Genomic DNA, 23,355 nt, shown 5'->3' with positions numbered 1-23,355 from the left:
ACAGCAACTGCGCTGTTAAAATAAATATTCGCTCTTTCATCTCGACCTATAAAGCAATGCGACTTCCAGGAGTTATTTCATTGCAGTTAAAGTGGTGGTACCTCGTGGTAATTTGTTTTACTTGTGGTGACTAGGTGGGAAGCAGAGGGTCTCCAGAGCTGAACCAGATTAATTCCAGCCCCTTGCTCCCCGAGATACAGGGCTGCTGACAGTAACCCCGGCCGGGCACAGAAAATCTGTTCAAAGGTCCCGCGGGCCATTAGACGCCTCAGATGGCTGACGTCACGGCGTCCTATTGGGCCGCGGGACCTTTGCCGGACGTGGGACTTTTAAACAGATGATTTTAGCTGCCGGCATTCACTGCAGATGCAGTAACTTGGGGAGCAGGGGGTCGTCTGCGCTTAAATAAATGTGATTCAGCTCTGGAGATTCCCTGCTTCCCGCCTACGGGGGAATTTACACGTCAGGAGGTCAGGCAGTACTATACAGCACATTCTGTGGTCTAGCAACATCCATGTACAAAAATCAAAAGCCAAAAACAAGTTTAATAAAAGACCACTTGTCTGTTACCTTGCTATGTTTTACAAATAAATTAAAAAACCCAACCACTTGTAATGATTTAGTCAAAATCATTGTGTTTTTAAAGCTTTACATGACATTAAGCCTCTTGATAAAAAAAAATATATATTGCACATTTATTTCACCGTCGTTGGCCACTATGCAACATGCGGTGAAGGTTCTTCTACACGGCAGGAAAGCCTCCGGGCGCCATCTATATGAATGGAGCCCAGTCCTTCCCTGGCAATGGAGAAGAGGCTTCTATTCAATATGATGTGAAGCGGCTTCTTCATGGCTGGGAAGCCTCTACATCCCATTCATCTAAATGGAGCTCAGAACCTTGCCCGCTACAGAGAAGCAGCTCCATCCCATGGAGGGAAATACAAATGTACAAAAAGCCAAATTAACAACGTAACCCTCGTTCAGTGATGCAGAGGCCGCACAGTGCATGACCCTCCCACAAGGAGGAGGACACAAACATGTTTACATTGTAATCGATGACACTCACAGCTGGCATTGCGGTAGAGAAGAAAGGGTTCGTGGAGCTGGAATTCCAAATCCTTGTTGACTGGTTCAACTAGATTGTGCATATTCAGCCGGTTCATGATTGTAAAGCCGTGGCGCGGGGACGCTGACCTACGCAGTAGAAAAGAAAGACCTTTACGATTTCCGGCTTTGAAACGTCTAAACTTCGAACAGCCATCTCCCTATTGGGTCATCATATGGGATGAACACAGAGGGCAACAAACTAAACGCAAGTGCATTTCCATTGGATATCCACAAATAGTTGGGGTTTCCGCAGTGATATACTGGATTTCCTAAAGAAATCAGCTTTGTTACACCAACCCCTTATCTTCTAAATCTTTCTGCAGAATAGCACAACAACTAATAATATGTAGTCATGTAATATGCAACATGCATTGCATTTCTGCCACCATTTAGATTGCTGCATTCCTTCCCCATAGCGAAGAAAAGGATATAGCATTTTCTCAATCCCAAAAAGCAAGAAAAAGAAATTGTACAGGACATCTTTAAAATGATTACCTGACTCAAAAAAAAAAAAAGTATTTTCTTGCACAGTTCAAATACTTCTTCTAAAGAATGTATTCAAAAAAAGTGTGCTAGTGGCAATTTGGAAGTTCCCTTTTGACTGGAACGGGTCCGGGCTGAATCGGCACTATCGCACTTCATTGAATAAGCCCGATGGAGCACTGGCATTACAGATTGCAACGAAAAAACTGGACACTAGGTTTTATTGCCCAATATCAAATGCAGGTGAAGCAAGACCATGGAGGGGGCACAGAGTTAGTAAGAACATTAATTTCCACAAGCAATAAAAGCCTTGAGCTATTGCCCCAAAATGGCTAATGGCGAGAGCAGAGATTACCTTGTACCCAGGGGTCAAATGGGTTTATTATGTGGGATTACCAACGAGATCAGCAGAAAAGCAGGTCTCATAGCCGTATACATTTATACAAGTGTTGTCATTTGCAATAAATTATATGAGACGTTTCCCTAAGGCCTGGAGCGCTGCGGTTGCATTTAAAAGAAACTAAGCCCAGGAAATCAAACCCCTTGTTCGAATACTTAACATTTTTATTTACATTTTACTGAAGAAATGTTAATATAAACAAATCACACCGGCCTCTAGTGAAAGGCCACGGTAGAGAACAAAACGAGAATTCAAAGCAATATGAAAATCTAATACAATACAAACTGTGAAATGTGTAAGGAGGGGTAGATATATATAGATATATGAACGGTAATAATTCTACCCTACCCCATGTTATCCATATACAGTACGGCCCCGCTTCTCGGCGATCCGCCAACATGGCGGTACTAATGCCCGACTGCATGTCATGTTTCCGCGCATGTGCAGAAGGGAACACCAACTCCGCGCATGCACAGAATGCTGCACTGAGGGATATGAAATCGCCGGTGAGCATAGAATTTGTGCGCTCTGCACAAAAAAATGCTATGTTCCACGTTTTGGCAATTTCTGATTTTCGGCGGGGGCCTGGAACCGAACCCGCCGTGTGAGTGTGGCCGCCGGTACTGGGTAATCAGTATACCCTACCCCGTTATTCATGCTTTGGCAAATGTTCTTTCGTCTTGCCAATATAGCTTATTTGATTTAACAGATTTGGTCCCTGCTCGGGTAAAAACAAACCATTAGAAGCAATATTTAAAGCAGGCGTGAGAACAGCAACTATAGGCGTACTGAATCTTATTTACAGACTCACTACCATTACTCCCCCCATTTACAAACACGTATAACCCCTGTGCTTAATCTTAGAAAGGCCGTTCCCCTCTATGAATATAATAGGATAAATACAAATGGAACCGCCACCTTCAAAAGAGTAATGCAGGGGGCCAACTCCAGTCCTCAAGAGCCAATAGACCAGGTATTAGGGATATCCCTGCTTCAGCAACAGTGGCTCAGTCAAATACTGAGTCATCTGTGCTGAAGCAGGGATATCCTGAAAACCTGTCCTGTTGGTGGCCCTTGAGGACTGGAGTTTGCAAACCCTGGGTAATCCATGCGGCTCACCTTAAAGGAGCATTCCGTGCTACATCATGGTGTCTGGCGCTCCAGTGGCGCCATGACACAAGCTACGGCAATGTTACAGCTCACTACGGCAATGTTACAGCCCCGCCCCCCCCAAAAAACTATTTTCCGCTACAGGAACCCCCTGGTGCCGAAGATACTTACAGATAAAGGTAGCATGTGCAGCTCCCTTTAGGGGGGTAAATATGGCAGTTGAAATCTCCTGCATTACACAGGGCAACAAGGAAGCCACAATATCATCCGTGTGTGGCCTTGTATTAACACGCAGGAAGCGGGGATTTAAATACCAGGAAATACCGGCACTACTATTAACCAGTAAATGTCCCAGATTAAATTCCATTACTAATTAACAGACACATATGGGACATGGCCCTTCACTCAAACAACTATTGCTAAAGAGCAACATCTCATACAGAATCTCCCCTTCGTGGGAGGCAAGAACTCAGGGAAGACAGACATCCATGTGTTTTGGAAGCTGAAAGGTATTTCTATTATATAAACGAGATAATTCCTCATACCACATTCCAGCTATTAAGAGAAATATACAATTTACAAACATCACACTTTTACACCTACTTACAGACGAGACACTAAACCAGTGTTTAACCTCCGTAAAGTATCACAAGGAGACATCATAAGTCTCTTGGATTCTTTAATAAACATTTCAAGTGCATGCAAGTCAGCCACTTCTGACCTATACAATAAACCCAAAAGCCACATCGTTTGGTGACATGGTTAAATGTCTGCCCTAATCTGACTGTTGAGGATTTATAAAGGAAATGCATTTATAAAGGCAATGCATTATAGTGCATATTCTACCCCTAATAAAGAGATACAGAATCAAATTATCCCCAAATAGCAATTAACCAAAACGCTGCTCTGCAGAAGCAGGGGCTGGATATACATAGTCTCAGGGATTGTGCTCATAGCCAAGCATTCTGGAGAATGTTTTACAGGAAATCTGTTCTCCACCAATGGGCATATAACTGACAACGTTCACAATAGAAAAATATTAAATGGCCTCTCTTTTAAGGAAGGTTCAGGTAGAAAGTTCAACTTTAAAAAAAAAAAAAAACTGTTTATGGAAGAGTTTTATTAATACTCTAACATTAACAACTCGTACAGACAAAACTTCAAATACACATCATGGTATTATTTAAGGATACTATGGAAAAAACCCTGTGATTCATCTGCAACTTACACTATATGAACCACATTCCATTGGTTAAGGAAAATTTGCCATAGCTTTTTAACGCCAAATCATACCAGATGGCATATGTTCCACAACATTGTGTGTTGTTGGTTGTGGAACACAAGACTATATTTTCTGTCACAAGATTGTAATCGCACTCAGGTGGTACACAACTGGGGTGGTTGGTAAACAATGTGATGCCCTAAGGGCAGGGGGCTCAACTCCTGTCTTCGAGACCCCCCCAACAGGTCTGGTTTTCAGGATATCCCAGCTTCAGCACAGGTGGCTCAATTAGTCCCGGGTTCAGCACAGGTGGCTCAGAGACTCCGTCTTCGACTGAGCCACCTGTGCTGAAGCTGGAATATCCTGAAAAGCTGGCCTGGTGGAGGGGTCTTGACGACTGGAGTTGAGAACCCCTGATTTAGGCGGATACACAAAACAATATCCGGACCCAATTGTTCGGTGTTAGAAGAAGATTTACTCCGGTCTTCTCTGGCTTCTTCCGACTCATTTCCCAATTACTAATTATACATCTAATTATTCAAGCTTTATTTTCCTCCGTTCACCTTAAAATATTTCTCACAATTTAAGCCTATTCAAATTACGCCATGTACCAAATGTCTGTTACCTTGTGAACTTGCAATAAAAAGATGAAGGCTAAAAGGAAGTATTCCTGGGAAAGAAGAAAGATTAATACAGAGTATGTAGCAGTACGCACATTTTGGAGAGGACTGCCACATTAAAAAATATATATATAAATAAATACATTTGTTTGTTTTTTTTTTTAAACCCCGGCGTCAGAACTCACCGGGTCCCATATGGGGAGCTGAAACTAAATTGTATACCAACTTTACTGCCACTATAAAACAAATAATAAAAATCATATGATAAAACATACTTAAAACTGCAGTATGGTTGTGACCCATCTTAAAGGTTTCCTACAGAGTTAAAAACCAAACGTATTCTGAAGTCAGAGGGCTCGGCGAGCAAACTCCAATCACTGCAGCCGTTTTGAGGATACATTCAATCTAAGGCTACGGTTATACCAGATGCGGCTGAGCGATCCGGTGACGGCACCCTGCGCTGCCGCCGAGCAGCATCTTGAACAAGGAGACAAGAAAAGCAGAGGCGACAGGGAGGCGTGGCGGTGAGCGGTTCACCCTCAGGGGCTGAACCGCTCACGTGACGCGGCCGTCGCCTCAAGAAAACAATTTTGAAAGCCTCTTGATGCGGCTGACGCTTTGCAGTATGCGCGGCGCGCGAGGCATGTTTACTTTCATTTGATTACAGCAATTTGTTTTTCAGCCGCGCGGCGATTTCTGGTATAATCACGGCCTTAGGCTGAACATTTCCAAAGCTGCATTGTTATTACAGATCTGCATAGCAGATAAATGTGGACAGACTTATTAGTAGATATACAACTTACCTCGTGTACACAAATAAGGTACCTTCTATGTCAGTCTTCTCCTACAAATAGCCACAAAAAAAACAAGAACCTAATTATGAACATGAAAAATATAAAATAAAATGACCACACCCAATCTCAGATTCACCTTTGCCGTCACACGGAGAACTTTTTCATGCTTTTTAATGTCTGTGCACACGACAGAATTGCTCGCTCTTAGCAGGCAACTGTCTGAATGGCACCCATAACTCTTTGGGGTTTATCAGATGCTTTTAGGCTGCGCTGTGGATAAATCCCTAGATATGTCTGGAAACATGCAACGTTGAGATGGCCGCATTTAATTGGGGACAATTTTATTACAACTATCGTTTTTTAATACCAACAACAGCTCTTATCAGAGGGTCAAGTGCACGGATACATTTGGCAGCCCAGCGGCACGCGTGGACACATGTGGCTGCCCAGCGTCCGTCTTCTAAAGTATGTTCAGAGCAGCTTTTTCAGGTGCAAATAAGTCTGTTATAAATGAGGATCACACAGAAAACCAGAAAGAATAATTTACAAAAAAAAAAAACTTCTGAGATTCAGTGTGCCCCGAATACGTCAGTATGTTTAACAAATAAACTTTCTAGGAGGTCTTTGTCTTACATCGGAATTAACTAAGGTGCATTAGTTATTGATCCTGCGTCAACTGCCACTTAAAGCTGCAGTTCAGTCTTTTTTTTTTTTTTTTACATTTATTTTTTTACTTCAATAGTTTTATGTGTGCAATCTCTAATTACCTAAAGAACTGTATAGCTGCAGGTCAATTCGTTCTCCATGTATTGATAGGTCGAAATTTGGTGACATATTAAAAGCTGGGATTTGTTTATATTCTGCTTGTCAGTCAGTGGAAGCTCATGAATATTCATGAGCACTACTGCACTGACATGTGCTAGAGGGAGGGCAGGGCTGACAAAGGGGTGTGCCAGGGCTTGTGACAGGACATGAAGGGGCAGTGCCTTAGTAAATGGCTGTTAAAATAGAATACAAGAAAATTGGTCTTTCAAAGTTGTTTTTTTAAAAACAGAAATTGCTAAAAGTATTTTTTCTTACTACAGAACTGATTTATTAAAAAAAACACACATACAGGATATTGACTGAACTGCAGCTTTAATGTGTGATGGTGCCAACCCATACTGCACCTTAGTCAATAAGCCCTTGAAAGTTTCCACTGTCAAAGACAAACTACAATGCAAAGTGATATGTTGCAGGTTACTTTGCAACAAATGGGTAAATATAGAGGCAGCCAAACTCAGCCCTCGTGTCACCAGCAGGTCAGGTGAAGGATATCGCAGCTTCAGCACAGGTGGCTCAATTATTTTGTTGAGCCACCTGTGCTGAAGAAGGGATATCCATGCGCTCCGCAAAGGGGGGGGGGGTCTCACGCTAGACCCCTCTCCCCCAGTACCACATGCATTACTGGCCAATACAACTGCACTTGTAATTACACCACCATCCAGTAGCAGGAGGGTTAAATGCCATTCGTGTCCCTGTGCAGAGATCCCTACAGTTACACAGCCCCCCGTATGGTGAGAGGGAGAAGAGATCCCACACACACACCACACCACACCACACCACACCACACCACACACACACACAACACACACACCACACACCACACACTGAGCCCTCCCAGCCACTTACCCATCCATTAGCCTTAGCGCTGAAGCTGTACAGTGCCACCTGCCCGGTAACGTCCACGATGCTGCTGATGTACGGGTCTGTCTGGCGGAGAGCGGCCAGGCTCATCTCCTGCCCCGTGTTACCCCGCGCCTCCATCTCCTGCCCCGTGTTACCCCGCACCTCCACCTCGCGCCCCGTGTTACCCCGCGCCTCCATCCCGGAAACAGGAAGCAGATACGAGTGCCACATCTTAAACATTCCCCCGGCCCCGGCGCGCAGAGCGCAGCGTTCCTACCAGACGTCAGTTCCACCTGCGCTGCAGCTGGCCCTGGGGGAAGCACAATCCCTCCCACCGCACAGCACTCACACTTCACTCACACTCCACACTCTCACTGCACTCCCAACACACTGCACTCACACTAATTTCTCTCCACACTGCACTCTTAATGCCACTGATAAATATTTCATTTATTAAATATAATACTGCCTCTAAAAACAATTCAAACTGTAACTAATCATGAAAAACATGTAATGTATTAAATATTTAATTTATTAAATATCAATCTTCTTTAACAAAAAATCCAACTATAAGTATTTAATCATGAAATATAATGTATTAAATATGTTATGTATTAAATATGATAACTTAAAAGAAATAAGCGAAGTCGAAGTACTTAATTATTAAATAAAACTCTTCCTTTACAAAAAATCAGCCAAGGCTGAGTATTTCATTACTATATATATTATAATTTATTAAGCAGTTCATTTTTTTTTAAATGTCATTTATTAAATATAACGCTCCCTTTAAAGATGCAGAACAAGCACTCTCCTACATGTGTGGTTTTTGTTTTAATAAATCTTTTCTGTACTATGAGAAACTACTTGTAGCATTTAAAAAAAACTGAATGACATTTTTAATGTATTATAATGTAACAAGCATTTTTTGTTTCTATAGCAACCACTTACAAAGTCACATCCCCTTCCTCTTCTGAAACAGGCTCTGACACACCCCTTTTTGAGCCCTGCCTCTCTCTAGCAGTGCACCAATTGTATCTAGTGGCTGCCTGGTCACATGATCTTCCCCACAGGACTTTGCATCTTTGGTCCTCTTCTGCTGCACTGGCAGCCATTTAGTGAACCCACAAGCTGAATCACAGGAGAACGAATCGATCGGCAATTTAGCTAATTACTTATTGTGTGGATTGTATTGATGCACATATTAAAGGGGAAAAAAATAAAATTGAAAAAAAAAACGGCAGCTTGGACGGCTGCATTAAAAAAATAGCCACAGAGCAGTCCAACAAAAAACTGTGACTTGTGTAGAGAAAGGTGTGTTTTGCTGCAGTGCTCCATTTATTTGGAGCAGAGTATGGAAGAACGGTTTCTTACATCTGATGCAAAATTTTAAGGTTCAAATATGTTTGTTTTTTTGGCAAATAAAAGGGAAAGAGAAATGCACGCAGAATGTGTACATCTCATTATAATCTGTGCACCATGTAACTTCTTCCCAACTCCTCCTACTGACTCTCCCCAAGGTGCAAGCTGGGGCAGAGACGCAGAATGTCATACATCTCATTATAATCTGTGCACCATGTAACTCCCCCCCAACTCCTCCTACTGACTCTCTCCAAGGTGCAAGCTGGGACAGAGACGCAGAATGTGATATATCTCATTATAATCTGTGCACCATGTAACTCCCCCCCAACTCCTCCTACTGACTCTCCCCAAGGTGCAAGCTGGGACAGAGACGCAGAATGTGATACATCTCATTATAATCTGTGCACCATGTAACTGCCCCAACTCCTCCTACTGACTCTCCCCAAGGTGCAAGCTGGGGCAGACAGACGCAGAATGTGATACATCTCATAATATGTGTAACATGTAACTCCTCCCAGCTCCTCCTACTGACTCTCCCCAAGGTGCAAGCTGGGGCAGATGGGGCAAAATTGGAGCAAAATGCAGAATGGGGCAGGATTAAAATGCCTCGGTTTTGCTCCAAAATGACCCTGATGCATAGATCTTGTCCTCAGCTGGAAGAATTTTCCAAGAAAAAAACAGAAATTGATTGGCTAAGTGTGCAAGGTGTATGTGAACTTGTGTATGATACCCCAATTGTACAAACCATGTATTTTTGTATCACTATATTTTTGCCTTTATGGAGTACTCTGTCTCTCTTTTGTGGCCTCTAATCCCAACTCCCCAACTCCAGCCCTCAAGAATCCCCAACAGGTCAGGTTTTCAGGATATCCCTGCTTCAGCACAGGTGACTCGATCAAAATGACTGAGCGACAAGACTGGCTGAGCCACCTGTGTTGAAGCAGGGATATCCTGAAAACCTGACCTGTTGGGGGCACTTGGGGACAGGTCTGCCGGAATGCTACCCCTGATAAACGCGTCAGACGCAGAATGTGATATTGAAGTAGTACGTCACCAAACCCCAGCTGATCAAATAAGCTGAAGGTTTCAAGGTTCAACCAATGGTTGCCGGAGTCAGACAGTGGCGCTCGCCTTGGCATTTCACACATAGGTACATTAAGTACAGCTGGTCTTCAATACGTACAATAGGGTTACCTCATTTTAAATAGGCACAAGCCCCCAAAGAGGTACCACCACTTTTTTGAAGGCTCTTTGATCACCGATGGGGGTTTGATGGTCGTGGGATCACTTGCTCAGCATGTTGAGTTTGTTGTGAATAAGAAGAGATTATTTTTTCCATTTGCAGGCGGCTATGTGCTCTTATATATCATAAAACACTACCTCCCCCGTTGTGTTTATGCTTCAGCTAAATATTGTAGTCTTAGCCACTAAGTGTATGTTTTATATGACTTTTCAAACTGCAGCTTATGGATTTGTAACAAGGCTCCACACAGCCTGCCCCCTCAGGCAGCGGCGCGTGCTGCGGAGACATAAACTAGAAATGCTTCTAAAAGTGACAGCTCTCCTAGAATAAAAGAAAGTAGGTCACAGGGGCTAAGCCGGGGGGGGGGGTGTGAGGGGACACACTCCAGTCCTCAAGGGCCACCAACAGGTTGGGTTTTCACGAATCCCCTGCTGCAGCACAAGTTGCGCAATCTATCTCCGGGTTAGCCTTCAGCAGCAGGTGGCAACTCGTGTGATTGCCTCCATCACTGGTGACAGAACAGAAGGGGAGGCGTCCTCCCCCGAATCCCTCCCCCATCCGTTCAGATTGCGTCGCACAGAACGCGATCAGTCCAAGTAGAACTAGCGGGGGGTTTTGGACGTGGCTACTAGGCCACGGGGTCTACTGAGTGCCAGACCACGTGGCTTAGTAGCTATGTCCTCGGGCACTCAAAGGGTTAAACAAAGCGAGGAGCGGGGTCGCACCAAGTCAATGACACAGTAACTTCCATTCGCTTGTTTTCTAGGGGACGCGGGCGCTGGCGCTTTACCTTTATTCAGCGCAGTAAGACGCGTGATCCTGCACAGTCGCTAATTTAGTCATCTCCATTCATTTCAATGGAAGATACGTGTTCACCTGCAAAAGTTGGCAATGTAGTTTTATTATAAAAATGATGACATTTTATTAAAAAAAAAAAAAAAAAGCTTCCATTGTACAAGTTCCCGCAGAGACCTGGAATCCCTGCGTGTATCTGCAGGTCCCACGGCCACCCAAACCTGCTCCTCTATCTACGGGTATATAAATCTTAAAATAAAACAAAATAACAATTGGCTGTCCATCAACCCCGCTCCCCCTTTCCGTCCCCACTCATCCACCCCACCTCAATATTCCCCCCCCGCTCCTCCAGCCCCCCCATGCTCCTCCCGCCCACCCACAGACCCCTCCACCCACTCCTCCAGTCCACCTCCAGACTCCCCCAAGCTCCTCCAGCCCACCTCTCCAGACTCCCCCCTGATCCTCCAGCCCACCTCTCCAGACCCCCCCCCCCGCTCCTCCAGCCCACCTCTCCAGACCTCCCCTCCTCCCGCTCCTCAAGCCCACCTCTACAGACTCCCCCCACTTCTCCACCCACCTCTGCAGACCTCCACCTCCCCTGCCCCTCCAGCCCACCTCCCCTGCCCCTCCAGCCCACCTCCCGAGCACCTCCAGCCTCCCTGCGCTCCTCCAGCCCACATCTCCAGACCTCCCCTCCCCCCGCTCCTCCAGCCCACCTCTCCAGACCTCCCCCCCGCTCCTCCAGCCCACCTCACCAGACTTCCCCTCGTTCCTCAAGCCCACCTCCCGATTCCCCCGCGCTCCTCCAGCCCACCTCTGCAGACCTCCACCTCCTCTGCCCCTCCAGCCCTCCCCCCGCTCTTCCAGCCCATCTCTCCAGACTCCCCCCCGCTCCTCCTGCCCACCTCTGCAGACCTCCACCTCCCCTGCCCCTCCAGCCCTCCCCCCACGCTTCCAGGCTCCCTCCCCCGCCCCCCCCCCCGCTCCTCCAGCCTACTGCAAGCTCTCCTCCCTCCCACAACCCGGATTCTTTTCCCCCCTCCCACAGGTTCTTTAAGTCACAGATAAATGCTACATGTTTTAATGCCAGAATAATTGTAATGCTTCTCTTCATAAACTAACTCGGAATGAGAAAGTGAATCTATGTACAGTATAAAACGCACCGCCTCCAATAAACATAGTTTTGTGTTGTATCTATGCCACTTCCAGAATAATAAAGCACTTATTCCATAAAGAGTAAATTCAGACACTAAGTATAGAAACTCAGGAGGTTAAAACAGGTCTCAAGCAGCTATCCTTATGTTGCCCAAGAACATTAGAAGTTTTAATAATAGATAGGTTATCTTCTAGAAACAATGATCTAGTGCAGACAGGTAATCTAATATCCTGTATCCTAACGTGGTGTGCTGTTTCCTCCTGCGATTATGCTGCAGTAGTGTGGTAACATTTCTCCATTCGCACTCCTTGCTGCCGGTATGAAAATATGTGGCTACCCATGCTGCTGATATGATCATCTGAAACATGTCGGCCCGTGTTCCATTAAGGTAAGACATCGCTGCGAATCCTACCGCGTAAACACGCTGCTTTTTCAGCATGTATCACTTTAAATGCCGCAAAGCTACAAATTATACATACAGATGTAGCAAAGCGTAGTATTGTCTGTGCCGCTGCACGCACGCTCGTGGCACCGAAGGCTTAACGCGGCGGAGATGCCATTACGATGCATTGTTTGACCACAGTGCCGAGGGCAGTCAGTCCTGTTACATCTGTAATAAATGTGAGTCAATGACCTTCTATGGCCATATAGATCTGTTCTTCACCATCCACGTGGTCCCAATATATGTGAACCGGTTACCGGCATGTTGGACCAGTAGGACAGTATAGCTTTCTTGATATATACAGTAGCTTTTATTTATTCTGTCTTACAAAGCTAAAAGAAACACAACTATATATTTCAGCGCTAGAAATCTGCAATTGTAGTGATCATTGTTTGTATTAACCTGGTTTATTGATTAGAACAGTTACAATATAACGGTAATTATTCCAGACCATCCCATTTACATGGTAGGGGCGGTTGCATTTTGAAGCCAGAAATTAGCATCACAGTATAATTTGGTATTTCATTTGGCCCATTGATGGATAGTTTTTATTCTGTGTTTCATGCACCTAATTCCTATGCATCCTTTGTATTTAGAAATCACAAATGAATTATTGGCAAGTGAATGTTTAATAAGTGATAGTCTTAAACCAACGGCATATTGTTGAATAGGTGACTGTGTGACCTATTAGTTCATTGTAGAACATTTAAACACAGGTTTATCCCTTCACTGTTCAAATGTATTTTTCAAGAACGTTGCTAATTAAGATTTATTCGCATGTTTTGTCACTGGCAGCAGAAGGTCAAATACCTTTCCTAATACTGAATATGAAAGTATTTCAGACCCCATGACTCATGAGCTTGCGTACAGAATAATTTAACCCTTTATCACATACATTATATATTGCCAGGATAAACGTCACTGCTAGTGAGACAGCATATGCATTGCAAACGTGTTTGTGGGCCTCTCTGGCAGTGAAAGGGTTAATGTGAATCCCTGCAAAGTCTCTCCAATATTGCCTACAAATATTAATGGCTCAGTAAAATGTCATCCATCATTAACCCTTTGAGTGCCGGAAGGGGCTGCAGCAGCACAAAAGTTCCACGGCCCCTTCGGCCCTCGCCATCTCCGAAATGATCACGTGCTCGCTTCGCCGCTGATAACGGAAGGGGAGGAGCCAGCTCATCCGTTCCACTTCCTGACAGAGCGCGTTCTGCTCTTGAACTCCATCTCCTCATTAGCAATGAGCAGTAACATTATGACGTGGCACTTACATGTGGCGGACGCCTCCTCGCGGCCGCAATTCTCCTCCTTCGGAACCGCAGCATCGAATGACGGCGCGGAAGTTACCAACATGATGTTGCACAGCGTTGCATTGCCATGGCAACGAGACGCCATGTGACACGGCGTCATTTGACGCTGTGATTCGAAAGGAAGAGGATGGCGGCCAGGACACGAACACCACATGTAAGCGCCTTTCCCATCGGGCCCGAGAGCGCTGCAAATGTACATGGGGGCGGACATTTTTGCTGCCCCAAAATGTTGCCACGCTAGAGCTGGGCATAATGGGCCTAAAGGGAAATTCGCCACTGGGCGTAGCTGCTACGTCATGGAGCCCTCACCGTGCCAGACCCCATGGCATAATGCCTATGTCTATAGGGCACCTATAGGGCTTTGAGTTCTCATTTTGGCTTTGCTGATTTTATGCAGTTAGTGACATTTTTCACTGTAATGTTCATTATATATATTTCATATTGTATAACCTGACTTTCAGAGCCTTTATCCGCTTCCATCCTTGACAAATGATCCTGTGGGAAGTAGCCCAGGACATTTGAACTGTATCCCCTTTTATCTAATACGGTGACAAGTTGTTAACAGGGAAGTTACTGCAGTGTAAACCATCCATTCGCTGCTTGTCACTATTAGACATGTGGGAAACGATCCCAATCCCAATCACAAACCTGGAAGCGTTCCCTCCCCGAATTCCATTCCTTGCAAAACATTTTGCCAGGGCTCAAAGGGCTAATAATGTCGCCAAAGTTGTGCGCGCTCAGCGAAATATACCAGGCAGGGAGCGAAACATGGCGTACGGGCCTAGTCACAGGGTTAAGCAAAGCTAGAGATTTTAGAGAATTTCGTAAATTGGCATATTAAATGAAATCGCAACGCGGCTTTTTTCCGCGGCTAAGCAAGGGGCCGCTGCTAAGCCTTACGCTAAAGATCATGCACCAGTTAGGGGCCTTTCTTTGCACAATCTCCGGTTTATTTCTGTTCCGCTGAATATATGGTCACATGAGCAGCATTAACAAGAAGCGTTAGGGAGGAGGTACGTGATAAAACATTGATGATGATCTCAAACACGGCATCCCTGCCCTGTCCTTCATTCTTTGTTTCATTTTAATACATTAAGAAATAATCTGCTCGGTCTCAGGGTGGTGCGGACTTTCCTGGTTAGCGATTTGTGTATAACATAACGTAAATAAGTTACGGTGGGTAAAAAAAGTGACAGAACCCTCCACCGGACACTGCGCAGTAAATGAAAATACCACGTGTGCGCACATTCACACGTCTCACACAGGTCTGCAACCCTGCCCTTCCCCGTCATCTCAGCATACAGTGCTTCCACTGCAGCTAGGGATTCTGGGAAATGACATGCAAATGAGCACACAGTGCTGTGCTGAAAAGCTGTGTAATGCGGCCGGCAAAATCTTATAGAGTTCCATGTCAAAATAGATTTCAAGCACAAGGTGACACTGTGTGCTCATTTGCATGACATTTCCCAGAATCCCATGCTGCCGTGGGGAAAGACAGGGTTACAGACCTGTCTGAGACGTGAATGTGCTCACAACGTGCAAATTTCATTTGCTGTAAAACATAAAAAACTAATTTGAGCGATTAAGGACAGTGATTCATTCGCCTGTATTATTCTTCTATGTAAACAGCATCAGGGATCTATGAAAAATAATTCTATTCATTTAACAACAATAACTAAAATGCAATTTAATAAGTAATTATAATAATGAGCTTGTATTGGTTTTCTGTAAGAGAACGTAATGAAAACCTATTAAAATGAAATGATGCATTCAAACTGTTTGCCATTACTTTGTCTTCCCTGAGTCAATAATTTGAAGCTAAATTCATGTACAAACAAGGACCTTACAACATATAGGATGATAATACAATTCTTGGGTTCCTGCTTAGTTAAGTATACAATACTTTTTGTTCGTTCTATTTTGTCCATTGAACAAATACAGCGAATCTGCATTCACTCCTTAACTGCTGGAGAGCGGACAGCACCTCATTCTGCACAGCACATCCCCTTTAGCAGTACTGGGGTTAAGAAGGGGACACAGGTGACTCTGATGGAGGGTTTGAAGGTTTCTAAAGCTGCACCTGCACAGAGTAATTACAAATAATGAAGCCTTAGTGCTTTGGCGCTACCACTAATCCAAAAAAGCTTGAACTGATTGTATCCCTGATGTTACACGCAGGCCAGACTGCCCGGCCAGGCAATAGCTGCGTGTGGGAAATGGCAATTAATATGATAGCATAAGCTTAGTGCACGCTCACTCACTTTGCTGATAGCTGGGACAGAAGGGAGTCTTTGGGAGTGGCACCGAGCCATCTGCCAACCTTTCTCTGCAGGCTGCAGAGGACCATGTTATCAAATAATGATGTGCAAGTGAAACCCTCACCTGTTTCTCCCAAAGGATTTGACATGTTGAGTTTCCTGCCGTTATCTGCCGTTTGGGATCCATTTTATTAGGGCAGGTCGCGTTTCCTAAGAGCAACCAACACCCCATGTTCTCGCAATGTACAGGTATACAAAGGCACTCCAATCGCCTATGTAATTCTTGATCAAAATTAATCCTAGTGCAGACAGGCCCATAAACGCTCCTGTATTCCAAGTACAGGTATACTGTATATATAGTTCGGCAACAACAATGATGGAGACACAGGTATAGTTGCAAAGATTTGCTGACGTTTTCTTCATGCTCAAGTAGACACAAATATAACGTTTGCGGGACGCAGCCCGTTCCTCGGACACTGCGCCCCGTGACGGGGAAGGTGCTGTGTCCCCGAAACATTATATTTTGGTCTGCTTGAGCATAAAGAAAAACCCATATTTTCAAAGTTTTTTTTTTCTCTAATCAGCACCTAATTGCCCCAGCTCAGAGGATCACAGACGGCTTGCTCCGGTAGGTGTTGCGCTATAAATCTGATAGGTGCCCTTGAGGTTGGAACTTGGGGGGCCCTATACAAAGTGTTACGTTTCCCCTCCCCAGATCACATTAGCGTTTGAGTGGAAGGAAGTTTTGTGAAAAGGTTTAATGAAGGAAAAGTAAATGTTTTAGTTACCATATAAATATTAACTATATAACTATTTTTAGTTTTGTAACCCTGATGTAAAAAGTGGACCGGGATGTTCAAAGAAACATCGAAAATAGCCTGGTTTGTGGCTTTGTGTATTTTTTGGAACCAGCAGTTTTGTGGTCAAGATACCTTATTAAGGCTCACTTCTTAGGCCTCGTTCAGGGTGCTGGAGGCAGGAGTTGGAGGGCGAGCGTTCGGGAGGGCTGGCGGCAGTCTGCTGGGCGATGTGTGTTCATCCCCAGCAGACTTTTTCAGGAGTTGAGGAGTTGAGGAGGGGGGGGGGGCTACAGACGGCAGCTTAGGGATCCAAGTTGCAGTCGTGAAATCATTCTCAAGAATGATTTCATTGGCTGCCAAGGTCCCAGTGACGCTGCTGCAGCTTCAAAAAATGATTTTTTTGTTTATTGAAACTGTAGCCAGCGTCAACTCCGGGCTTCGGAGACAGGGCAGCTGCTACCCTGACAACCAGTATTCAATTTGAATACATTGTGTCCCACGGCAGCTCGCACGGCAGCACGCCCTCCCTCCGAAGCCTGCACCCTGAACGAGGCCTTATAAGCAGCAGTTCCCATATTTGGTTTTGTTAACCTCCTCCCCCACTTTTGTTTACACAGATGGGAAGCAGGGGCTAACGTAGCTCAACTGTGTTAATGTCAGCTCTGGAGACCCCCTCGTTCTCGAGACCCAGGCCTGTTAACTTAGCACCTATACCATTCCCATCAGGGAAACAAGATGGCCATTTAAATCTCCTGTGTTACACGGGGCGCCCGGAAGTCTTCCGTCTCTGCTTCTTATTGGCCCATGTGACGTGGGAGATTTAAACAACCAGGGAGAACCGGCACTAGCTTTACAGGTACGTATCTCCAGGGACCCCCTGCTTGCCCCCTATGTAATAAAAAACAGTCATAAGGGGAAGAATTGCTGCTTTAAATAAAAAAACAAAACAATTTTCCTTGGTCTCAAATGTTCTGTTTGTGCAGCATGAATACAGCATGAGCCTGTTAAACATTCAGACTTAATAGCTTTGCCCCTTGTTTAACACCATTTTGCACTGTAGGCACAGAAAGGCTATTTGTTAATGGATATTCTATCTAATTAAACTGAGCGTATTTGACATCTTTAGCTATTGAGTCACGACCTGTTAAAAATCATGCTTTAGTTCAAAAAGGAGCAATCTTATCTAAATTGCATGTTGACAATCATTTAGTTCATCCTGGTGCCGTAAAAGTATCGTCTTATGGTCTGAGGATTTCAGTCGTCATCATACAACTAGAATTCTGTGCTACAAGTAATGCTCATTCTCTCTCTGGTCTGCAATGCCTGCGCGATGCTTTGGGCGAGGCTCTGTGGGATAGGGCGAGGTCTGTGGGATAGGGCGAGGCTCTGTGGGATAGGGCGAGGTCTGTGGGATAGGGTGAGGCTCTGTGGGATAGGGCGAGGCTCTGTGGGATAGGGCGGGGCTCTGTGGGATAGGGCGAGGTCTGTGGGATAGGGCGAGGCTCTGTGGGATAGGGCGAGGTCTGTGGGATAGGGCGAGGCTCTGTGGGATAGGGCGAGGCTCTGTGGGATAGGGCGAGGTCTGTGGGATAGGGCGAGGTCGGTGGGATAGGGGCGAGGCTCTGTGGGATAGGGCGAGGCTCTGTGGGATAGGGCGAGGCTCTGTGGGATAGGGCGAGGTCTGTGGGATAGGGCGAGACTCTGTGGGATAGGGCGAGGCTCTGTGGGATAGGGCGAGGTCTGTGGAATAGGGCGAGGTCTGTGTGATACGGCGAGTCTCTGTGGGCTAGGGCGAGGTCTGTGGGATAGGGCGAGGTCTGTGGGATAGGGGCGAGGCTCTGTGGGATAGGGCGAGGTCTGTGGGATAGGGCGAGGTCAGTTGGATAGGGCGAGGCTCTGTGGGATAGGGCGAGGCTCTGTGGGATAGGGCGAGGTCAGTTGGATAGGGCGAGGCTCTGTGGGATAGGGCGAGGCTCTGTGGGATAGGGCGAGGTCTGTGGGATAGGGCGAGGTCAGTTGGATAGGGCGAGGTCTGTGGGATAGGGGCGAGGCTCTGTGGGATAGGGCGAGGCTCTGTGGGATAGGGCGAGGCTCTGTGGGATAGGGCGAGGCTCTGTAGGATAGGGCGAGGTCTGTAGGATAGGGCGAGGTCTGTGGGATAGGGCGAGGTCTGTGGTATAGGGCGAGGATCTGTGGGATAGGGCGAGGTCTGTGGGATAGGGCGAGGTCGGTGGGATAGGGGCGAGGCTCTGTGGGATAGGGCGAGGCTCTGTGGGATAGGGCAAGGCTCTGTGGGATAGGGCGAGGTCTGTGGGATAGGGCGAGGTCGGTGGGATAGGGGCGAGGCTCTGTGGGATAGGGCGAGGCTCTGTGGGATAGGGCGAGGCTCTGTGGGATAGGGCGAGGTCTGTGGGATAGGGCGAGACTCTGTGGGATAGGGCGAGGCTCTGTGGGATAGGGCGAGGTCTGTGGAATAGGGCGAGGTCTGTGTGATACGGCGAGTCTCTGTGGGCTAGGGCGAGGTCTGTGGGATAGGGCGAGGTCTGTGGGATAGGGGCGAGGCTCTGTGGGATAGGGCGAGGTCTGTGGGATAGGGCGAGGTCAGTTGGATAGGGCAAGGCTCTGTGGGATAGGGCGAGGCTCTGTGGGATAGGGCGAGGTCAGTTGGATAGGGCGAGGCTCTGTGGGATAGGGTGAGGCTCTGTGGGATAGGGCGAGGTCAGTTGGATAGGGCGAGGCTCTGTGGGATAGGGCGAGGCTCTGTGGGATAGGGCGAGGTCTGTGGGATAGGGCGAGGTCAGTTGGATAGGGCGAGGTCTGTGGGATAGGGGCGAGGCTCTGTGGGATAGGGCGAGGCTCTGTGGGATAGGGCGAGGCTCTGTGGGATAGGGCGAGGCTCTGTAGGATAGGGCGAGGTCTGTAGGATAGGGCGAGGTCTGTGGGATAGGGCGAGGTCTGTGGTATAGGGCGAGGATCTGTGGGATAGGGCGAGGTCTGTGGGATAGGGCGAGGTCGGTGGGATAGGGGCGAGGCTCTGTGGGATAGGGCGAGGCTCTGTGGGATAGGGGCGAGGCTCTGTGGGATAGGGCGAGGCTCTGTGGGATAGGGCGAGGTCTGTGGGATAGGGCGAGGCTCTGGGATAGGGCGAGGCTCTGTGGGATAGGGCGAGGTCTGTGGGATAGGGCAAGGTCTGTGGGATAGGGCGAGGCTCTGTGGGATAGGGCGAGGTCTGTGGGATAGGGCGAGGCTATGTGGGATAGGGGCGAGGCTCTGTGGGATAGGGCGAGGCTCTGTGGGATAGGGCGAGGTCTGTGGGATAGTGCGAGGCTCTGTGGGATAGGGGCGAGGCTCTGTGGGATAGGGCGAGGCTCTGTGGGATAGGGCGAGGCTCTGTGGGATAGGGGCGAGGCTCTGTGGGATAGGGCGAGGTCTGTGTGATACGGCGAGTCTCTGTGGGCTAGGGCGAGGTCTGTGGGATAGGGCGAGGTCTGTGGGATAGGGGCGAGGCTCTGTGGGATAGGGCGAGGTCTGTGGGATAGGGCGAGGTCAGTTGGATAGGGCAAGGCTCTGTGGGATAGGGCGAGGCTCTGTGGGATAGGGCGAGGTCAGTTGGATAGGGCGAGGCTCTGTGGGATAGGGTGAGGCTCTGTGGGATAGGGCGAGGTCAGTTGGATAGGGCGAGGCTCTGTGGGATAGGGCGAGGCTCTGTGGGATAGGGCGAGGTCTGTGGGATAGGGCGAGGTCAGTTGGATAGGGCGAGGTCTGTGGGATAGGGGCGAGGCTCTGTGGGATAGGGCGAGGCTCTGTGGGATAGGGCGAGGCTCTGTGGGATAGGGCGAGGCTCTGTAGGATAGGGCGAGGTCTGTAGGATAGGGCGAGGTCTGTGGGATAGGGCGAGGTCTGTGGTATAGGGCGAGGATCTGTGGGATAGGGCGAGGTCTGTGGGATAGGGCGAGGTCGGTGGGATAGGGGCGAGGCTCTGTGGGATAGGGCGAGGCTCTGTGGGATAGGGGCGAGGCTCTGTGGGATAGGGCGAGGCTCTGTGGGATAGGGCGAGGTCTGTGGGATAGGGCGAGGCTCTGGGATAGGGCGAGGCTCTGTGGGATAGGGCGAGGTCTGTGGGATAGGGCAAGGTCTGTGGGATAGGGCGAGGCTCTGTGGGATAGGGCGAGGTCTGTGGGATAGGGCGAGGCTATGTGGGATAGGGGCGAGGCTCTGTGGGATAGGGCGAGGCTCTGTGGGATAGGGCGAGGTCTGTGGGATAGTGCGAGGCTCTGTGGGATAGGGGCGAGGCTCTGTGGGATAGGGCGAGGCTCTGTGGGATAGGGCGAGGCTCTGTGGGATAGGGGCGAGGCTCTGTGGGATAGGGCGAGGCTCTGTGGGATAGGGCGAGGCTCTGGGATAGGGCGAGGCTCTGTGGGATAGGGCGAGGTCTGTGGGATAGGGCGAGGCTATGTGGGATAGGGGCGAGGCTCTGTGGGATAGGGCGAGGCTCTGTGGGATAGGGCGAGGTCTGTGGGATAGTGCGAGGCTCTGTGGGATAGGGCGAGGCTCTGTGGGATAGGGGCGAGGCTCTGTGGGATAGGGCGAGGCTCTGTGGGATAGGGCGAGGCTCTGTGGGATAGGGCGAGGCTCTGTGGAATAGGGCGAGGCTCTGTGGGATAGGGGCGAGGCTCTGTGGGATAGGGCGAGGCTCTGTGGGATAGGGCGAGGTCTGTGGGATAGTGCGAGGCTCTGTGGGATAGGGGCGAGGCTCTGTGGGATAGGGGCAAGGCTCTGTGGGATAGGGTGAGGCTCTGTGGGATAGGGCGAGGCTATGTGGGATAGGGGCAGGTCTGTGGGATAGGGCGAGGCTCTGTGGGATAGGGCGAGGTCTGTGGGATAGTGCGAGGCTCTGTGGGATAGGGGCGAGGCTCTGTGGGATAGGGCGAGGCTCTGTGGGATAGGGCGAGGCTCTGTGGGATAGGGGCGAGGCTCTGTGGGATAGGGCGAGGCTCTGTGGGATAGGGCGAGGCTCTGGGATAGGGCGAGGCTCTGTGGGATAGGGCGAGGTCTGTGGGATAGGGCGAGGCTATGTGGGATAGGGGCGAGGCTCTGTGGGATAGGGCGAGGCTCTGTGGGATAGGGCGAGGTCTGTGGGATAGTGCGAGGCTCTGTGGGATAGGGGCGAGGCTCTGTGGGATAGGGGCAAGGCTCTGTGGGATAGGGTGAGGCTCTGTCGGATAGGGCGAGGCTCTGGGATAGGGCGAGGCTCTGTGGGATAGGGCGAGGCTCTGTGGGATAGGGCGAGGCTCTGTGGAATAGGGCGAGGCTCTGTGGGATAGGGGCGAGGCTCTGTGGGATAGGGCGAGGCTCTGTGGGATAGGGGCGAGGCTCTGTGGGATAGGGCGACGATCGGCATTATTGCAGTTTAATGAATAGCCCTGTAACACAATGTGGACAAGCTCTTTAAAACTAATTATAGAGAGAGGTTTATACTACGTAATAATCGCACATTATATACGTGATGGTGGGTAAAAAAGTGGCACAAATCGTCCACCGTAAAGTGACACTTTTTTACCCACCATAACTTTATTTAATGTATGGCTGAAACCTCTCTCACATCGAAGAGACCGAAAAAAGGTTGAAACCGCTCACTGTGAGAAGGGTTACTGGCTCGGCACTTCTGTAACCCCAGCTGTGCTGAAAAGCTGTGTAATGCGTCAGGTAGAAGCTTATAGGGGTCCCATGTTAAAATGGATTAGAAGCAAGAAGTGGCACTGTGTGCTCATTGCATATCATTACCCAGAATTCCCGGCGGTAGTGGAAACACGGTATGCTAAGAGATAATGGGGAAGGCCAGGTCTCAGACTATGTTATAAGAACAGAAGAATCTTACCAAAAAAAAACTGTTTTCCTCCCCAAAGAAAAGTGGAACTGTAGGCTTGTAAATCAAGAACTAATGGTACTCTGCACCCCTTAATATCGTCACACGTCTGAGCTGCGATACAGATGATAACATACATAGCGCCAGATATGTATGTACAGCTGTATCACAGGTTATTTCTCCTGCTGATGTGTTACGGAGAGATATTGCGTGAAACTCTGCGTAATCGCTGCCGTCGCACCCTATGGAAACGGTGATATTCTGCGTTATAAAAAGGAACAATAAACGTGGCTACATCTGCGTGTGGAGTAACAATTTTTCCATTTTAGTCTCAGTGAGAGCACGAGCGAGGCCAACGCTGATGCTAAAGTAGGTCAACACACTCAGTGTATAAGAAAACAATGTATATCTTATAAAGCTCTCCCTCCGTGGGAAACAGCACCGAGAGCTCGGGGAGACTGCGCTAATATCTCCTGCACATCACTTTTGCGGTTAGCAAGCAGCTGATGCCGGTTGATAGCAGACCGTTAAAAGCCAATTACTGTATGTTTTATTGCAACAATCAAGCCATTAAACTGCCATAGTCTGCGGCAGGGGTGCTCAAACTTCCCGAGCTACACCCCCCTGCCTGGCAGCGGCAGCGTTCGCGCCCCCCCCTCTCCAAAGACCCGACGTCAAATGATGCCACGGGTCAGGTGACGACACGTCACGTGACCCTG

The 23,355-nt window shown here is 48.0% G+C and overlaps 2 protein-coding genes across 2 annotated transcripts in view; one reads left to right on the top strand and one right to left on the bottom strand.

The window, feature by feature from the left end:
* Positions 1-7,612, bottom strand: part of DCP1A (decapping mRNA 1A) — a 65,911-nt gene extending 58,299 nt beyond the window's left edge. Inside the window, 3 exon segments of the mRNA XM_075573662.1 lie at positions 1,067-1,194; positions 5,746-5,786; positions 7,408-7,612. Of these exon segments, the coding sequence (XP_075429777.1) occupies positions 1,067-1,194; positions 5,746-5,786; positions 7,408-7,602 (364 nt within the window). The 5' untranslated portion in view covers positions 7,603-7,612.
* A 4,664-nt stretch (positions 7,613-12,276) lies between these two features.
* The window catches only part of CACNA1D (calcium voltage-gated channel subunit alpha1 D), a 214,595-nt gene continuing 203,516 nt past the window's right edge, over positions 12,277-23,355 (top strand). Inside the window, exon 1 of the mRNA XM_075574879.1 lies at positions 12,277-12,345. The gene's annotated coding sequence lies outside the window, so the exon portion shown is untranslated. The remainder of the gene's footprint in view (positions 12,346-23,355) is intronic.

This window comes from Ascaphus truei, chromosome 17 (assembly GCF_040206685.1).
Source record: "Ascaphus truei isolate aAscTru1 chromosome 17, aAscTru1.hap1, whole genome shotgun sequence".
Taxonomy (NCBI): domain Eukaryota; kingdom Metazoa; phylum Chordata; class Amphibia; order Anura; family Ascaphidae; genus Ascaphus; species Ascaphus truei.
This window is presented reverse-complemented; position numbering and strand designations above follow the sequence as displayed.